Source organism: Orbicella faveolata, unplaced genomic scaffold, assembly GCF_042242905.1.
Source record: "Orbicella faveolata isolate gen_17 unplaced genomic scaffold, um_ofav_v1 contig_46, whole genome shotgun sequence".
Taxonomy (NCBI): Eukaryota; Metazoa; Cnidaria; class Anthozoa; order Scleractinia; family Merulinidae; genus Orbicella; species Orbicella faveolata.
This window is the reverse complement of record NW_028301576.1, coordinates 29,351,501-29,357,500: the sequence shown is the minus strand read 5'-3', so window position 1 is coordinate 29,357,500 and position 6,000 is coordinate 29,351,501. Positions and strand designations below refer to the sequence as shown.

Below are 6,000 nucleotides of genomic sequence, written 5' to 3'. Positions count from 1 at the left end.
GAAAGATGACTAAAAAAAAAAAGGTATCATGAATAGATTTATTTTTAGTAATGAAAGTCGTTGGGTGGGATTATATAAAGGTAATTTTTGCAGTTGATGCAAATGTTTTATCTTTCAACACGTTGGGTGACAATCAAGCAAGTGGGATATTCATTTAAACAACCTGACAGTGTGAAGTCTCCAAACCAATTCCATGTGATCTGTATACAAAAATAATTGAGGACGGAGTTATGACCTGAGGACATTTATTTGTTTATATTCTTTCACAGAATGTTTAAATTTACTAAAGCAACCAGCCCATCACATTACAAAGTGTGTTGACTGTTACCTTTTTTTGATATGACCTCGTAAGGAAACATAACTGACTGAACAACCAACAGTATAGCAACACTGCTGGCAATGTTGGCCAACAAGGAACTAACTCAGGGAATGCTGCTATTGGAAGGCAATTCACGACTTTCATAAATGGTGGACCGCTCGGAGGGAATGGTAACTACTAACATCAGAGCGAGGCTAGAAAGGCCTCGAGGAAACACGCGAACATGGCCAACATGCCAACAACTTCATCAAATGTAGCTGTTTTAACAGAAGATGATGTACCAGGAGCTTTGTTATCTGGACGGAAACCAAGCGAATTAAAAAACAAAGAGCTTAAGTTTTGGCTGTGGTGCAGAGGTGACCCAGGAAAAGGCCTTAAGACCAAAGCGGAGCTTGTGAATAGGTGAGAAATATTACTATACTTTACAGTACACTCTTTTGTTAACATACCTTCCCGTCTTCAATCTACCGTCTTTCACATAACATGTTCCTGATAATTCTCCTCTTTTTTAGAGTAGAGCAGTACATTGAAACAAGAACAGATAAAAATATTGTGGATCCTGATCCAAATGGGCTGTATACGAAGAGAAAACAGCAACGAAATCGAAGTGAATCAAGCAAGGATGCATCACAGTTGCAAGGTGACAAAAACCCGAGTTCAGTCGATTATCCAACAGAAGGATGGAGTAATTCACTGTCAAAATTGCCAGTGTTCACCAGAGCAGAAATGAACGAGCATATTGCAAGAACTAGTAAAAACATTGGTAATAAAGATCACCATTCTGTGCCAACCACTTTACGAAAAGCTAAGACATTTCTGGAAGACGAATATCTCCACGAAATAATGGCAGCGAGTGACCAGCAGCGCTTTTATTTTAAAGCTAAGTGTTATCACAGCTTTCGGAAAAATGATCCTCCTCATCAACTTAAGCTTGCTTTGTGCATCATAAAGGGTGATGTTTTACATTCAAGTTGCACCTGTGTTGCTGGCAAAGTCGGATTTTGCAACCACATTTCGGCACTCATGCTCAAGGTATGCAAATTCACTTTATTTGAAGCGAAAACAACTAAGGATTTGCGTGACAAGCATGATGAGAATCCCTTTGTGGCATGCACATCACAACTGCAGAAGTGGCACAAAAAGGGTGGTGGAGAAAACATTGTACCCCAGCCTGTAATGGAAGTAAATGTTAAAAAAACAAAGCTGGATGAGCCAAGCACTTCACGTGATAGTGTGGAGTGTACTCTTTATGAAGCTCGCAAGCAGCAAGAGTATGTTGAGAACCACGAACATCATTTTAAGACTGAACTAGCAGAAATTGATGCCAACATGGGTTTTGCTCAAATGTTAAATAATGAAAAGGCTCAAGTTGTGGACACAAAGTTTGGCAAGAGCCCTGTTGGTTCATTTTTGAGCTATCAAGCTTCGTTCACTGAGTCAAATTTTTCTGCCGAAGCTGACCTAACTGCTGTTCCCAGAAATAATATTCCTGTCACAAACATTGCCAACTATCCACGATTTTCTCTCTCCAATGAAGCTGATATGGCTGTACCTCAAGTACTGACTGATGGAGAGAAATCACTCCTGGCAAATTTAACAGTCGATGAAGACAAAATTCATGCAATTGAGAGTGGCACTCGTGAGCAAACAGGCTGCATTGAATGGAAAGAAGAACGCAAATATCAATGTACTGCTTCAAGTTTCCAGCTGATTGCAAAAAGGCAAAGGAACCATGAAAACTTTGCACAGTCACTTATGCATCCCAAGCCCTTTTCATCAAAACACACTGCACATGGAATTAAATACAAGCCCATTGCTCTACAGGACTATCAGAAGTTCATGTTTAATAGAAAAACACCTGTTTCTGTCCTCAGAAGTGGCCTTGTGGTGTCGAAAAGCTTCCCGGTCCTGGGTGCCACACCAGATGCCAAAGTTGTGGATTTCGGATGTTCAGTGTGCTTTGGTTTAGCTGAAGTGAAATGTCCGCACACCAAATTTCATGTGACACCGCTGGATGCCTGTTCGGATCCAGGTTTTTTTACGGAGAAAATAAGTGACAGTCAGTGCAGACTAAAGAGAGACCATGCCTACTATACGCAGGTGCAACGACAAATGGGCATCACTGGTGTCCAGTGGTGTGACTTCATTGTGTACACCAGTAAAGGGCTGTATGTAGAAGGAATTGCATTTGATACTGTCTTTTGGCAGGACCTGAGAAGTAAACTTGTTCAGTATTATTTTGAACATTTTTTGAGTTTTGCAGCAGCAGATTTTCACAATTCAACATGCCATTAAGGATGAGTGTTAAGTGAATTTTTTATGTCCTCCTTGCCATGATGGTCTTGTTCTACATAAACTTTTTGGGGGACTTTTAGGAGAGTTTTAATGTTGATCATTCTTTCAGCAAAAGTACAGAAGGAAGGCAGAAAAAGTTTGCAATAATTTTTTTCACTCAATTTATAACACATCTGTTTATTTGTTTTGTTCATGAGCTTGTTTACAAGAGTGCTTGTTTGTTTCCATTAGAAAATAGTTAAGGATGTGAAAGTGGGTTCTATTTGTACATATGTTATTGATAATTTAAAACATTCTTACAGTATTTCACAATAATTATTTACAGAAATTCTTGTTTGTTTCCATTAAAAAATAATACAGTGGGTTATGTACATGACTGTATTATTGATATTCAAAACATTCTTATTTCACAATAATACAAAATATGTAATTTACACATATGCTTGTTTGTTTAAAAAAGAAAACTACACTGAGATATGTAGAATCTGGTTCCAAATGTACATGTATAATAATTATTGTCATTCAAAACATTTGTTTGACTTTATTGTGAACCCAAATTCAGTAAATATCTATGATCACTCTTACATTTATATGTTGATCTTTCATTAAGTAAGCAATCAGGATCAAATAAGATTGAAAACAATGTTATGTAAACAGTAAAAATGGAGCAGATTGGACACACTGATGCTTTTCTGTTAGTGGAATTGAATGTGCTACTGGCTTAATTGTTTGGGTTTAAAAGCCTTTTTAAGCAAATTACCTTCAACTGAATAATCTGAAAGTAAACATTTAAAAAGCTGTAAAGTTTATAGAAGTTTTTAAAACAATTGAATTCATACAGAAATGATATTTGGTTGGGAATTACATAAAACAGCACAAACTGCCCACATTTGATTTACTACTGTAAACTGGTGTAGAGGCACAACACCATCCCAAATGTGAAAATTTTTTATTTTATTAACAGCCCGTTCGACGTGTATGCGTAGACTTGCAATTTCCTGTGTTAAAACAACATCTTCAGTGGGCATTTGACTTGAACTTCCAAGGAAGGGCGGAATGTTCAAAGAAACACCCAAAGGCAACAAGTCTTGTATTGTGAAGCCCTTATCAGCCATAATACTGTCATTTTCTTCAAGAGGCAAATCCAATAGTCCACTTCTCACAACAATTTCTCTATCTGAAATACTTCCAGTATAAAGCTGACTGATGAAGGTGATTGCACCTCCTGGAGAGATGCCAATTAAGCCTTTGAGGATGGTGTGGTGCTTGTAGTTACTAAACAGTTCACAGTGCAAACTGCTTGAGTTGTACAAAGAACAGAGAGTCAAGCCAGTTTTTTATACGTGTTCCAAAGATGTGGAAAACATTACCATAATTTATCGCTTGAGCGACGCCATGTTTTTATACGAGGCCTTTCTAGCCTCACTTTGATGCTATAGTTACCAATCCATCCAGGCGGTCCACCATTTATGTGTACGGAATTGCCAACCTGGCTATTAAAGCCAACATTATGTGATGTTTGGGGTCACTGGTGGCAATATTAGCCAACAGTAAACCAATGAAGGGAATGCTGCTCTTGGACATCAATGAAATGACAGACACATTGGGCATGTGCATGTATTAAAACAAATATAACAATCTTGTTAAGTCTAGCAACTAGTCTCCTATAGCAGTTACCTTGGTTGACAATGCATTTTATTTCAGTATTGTTTAATTTTCATTGGTTGGTTCTCTTATCTAACTTTGTATTGATTGGGTGGCTGTAATTACTTGGGTTAGTGAATTCAACTGGCAATCAAGAATTGTTCAAGTCCATTCTAAATACCCATTAACTTCACTTCTGTTAAGTTTAAAATGCATTTGTTCTTAATAATATTCCTTTATTTGTTCTTGTCCTTTACTTCCTTTATTTGCTCTTGTTCAGTTGTACTATGCCCTTTGTATAGAAATGCAACAACCCACAGCATGGGCCATACAACCCACCATCCATATTTATACCATATGGCTGCCAAGATAATATGTCCTTTTGCAACACTGCTGGTAATGTTGACCAACAAGGAACCAACTCAAGGAATTCTACTGAAAGACCTCAATAGAACCACTGTCTGCCTATCATGGCTGAAATCAGACAACATTTGGGTCCAATGCTGGCAATATTGGTAAGATTTACTCCAGGCCATCACATCCCCAAAAATCTGGCAAAAAATACTGAACACAGTTTTCATAAGCTTAATAATGTCAACATCAAAACCAAAGTAAACCACGTTCCATGACTTCAATAAGGAATGATGGGATGGAAGAGCAAAAATGATATCACATGTAAACAAAAATTGTCAATAAGGCCCTTGTAATAAGAGCTCTGGGAGGAAGTCATTTTGCCCAAAAAAGTCAATGCACTAGGTGGATTATGACACCCAACTGTTTGATTAACTTTTATTAATTTTTTTTTCCTAAATAACACAAACATTTAAAGAATTTACTTTCATTTTTCTGGGAAAAGTTAGATTTTAAATCAACTTTTTGTTTTTGTTCAAAAGTAAAAAAATCTACAAAAGAAGCCCTCTCAAGGTATAGTGTAACCTTTAAGTCATGATACAATCTACCTGACTATGTTAGATGAAGGGAACATGGACGGTGAGAACATGCATGAAACAAAGATGAAGGATGACGAGGGAGAGGGGAAGATGGAGGGTGAAAGGAAGTTGGAGGCTTAAACAGAGACGGAGAGGGTGAATAAGAACAAATGTTAAGAGTATAAACTGAAATGCACCAGGTCATTTCAGTGGTAGTGGTGTTGAGCTCATCCCTGGCTACTCACCAACTTTGTCCATTCTGACAAAGCACAGCTCTTCAGTATCATAACCATATCCAAACAAACAAGAAAGGGGTACAATAGTGTACTATATGCTCGATACACCCTACTATAGCACTGAAGGACAGTGAAATGTCTACAAGAAGTGGAACAAACAACTTTAAGAGCAAAGCACTGAAAAAGGAAAAGGTCAGTCAGAGCCATAGAAAATATCTTGCTGCTGAAAGGGCAATTACTAATCCAAAAACTAATAAAACGTACAAGTCCTGTGAGCAACTGTAAGAAAAGAAGACAAAAAGGTGGAGAAAAAGTCTTAAAACAGCTTTCCACATTTCAGCTCTAGAAAAGGCACTACATGACTTGTAGTCTCTGTGCCCGGCAAAAATTGAATGCTGTAGAGCGTGCCAAAACATACTTAAATCGATCTGCCCTGTACTAAATTTAATGACTACATTAGTTCTATTATGAAGGATGATCTTGCAGACTAATTGAATAGTTTTCACATTTTTCTCCCTAATAATACATAGCAGTACAGATCATGGTGTCATGCTACTTAGAAAAGTTAATTGGAAGA

General features: G+C 37.5%; 1 protein-coding gene, 1 long non-coding RNA gene and 1 pseudogene across 2 annotated transcripts in view; 1 reads left to right on the top strand and 2 right to left on the bottom strand.

The window, feature by feature from the left end:
- Positions 1-722, bottom strand: part of LOC110068800 (uncharacterized) — a 5,415-nt pseudogene extending 4,693 nt beyond the window's left edge.
- The window catches only part of LOC149099532 (uncharacterized), a 31,743-nt gene that overhangs the window by 8,724 nt on the left and 17,019 nt on the right, over positions 1-6,000 (bottom strand). The gene's annotated exons all lie outside the window — the stretch shown is intronic.
- On the top strand, positions 985-2,728 carry LOC149099534 (uncharacterized). Its single transcript, XM_089277716.1, has one exon. The coding sequence runs from the start codon at positions 1,046-1,048 to the stop codon at positions 2,612-2,614; it is 1,569 nt and encodes a 522-aa protein (XP_089133842.1). The 5' UTR covers positions 985-1,045; the 3' UTR covers positions 2,615-2,728.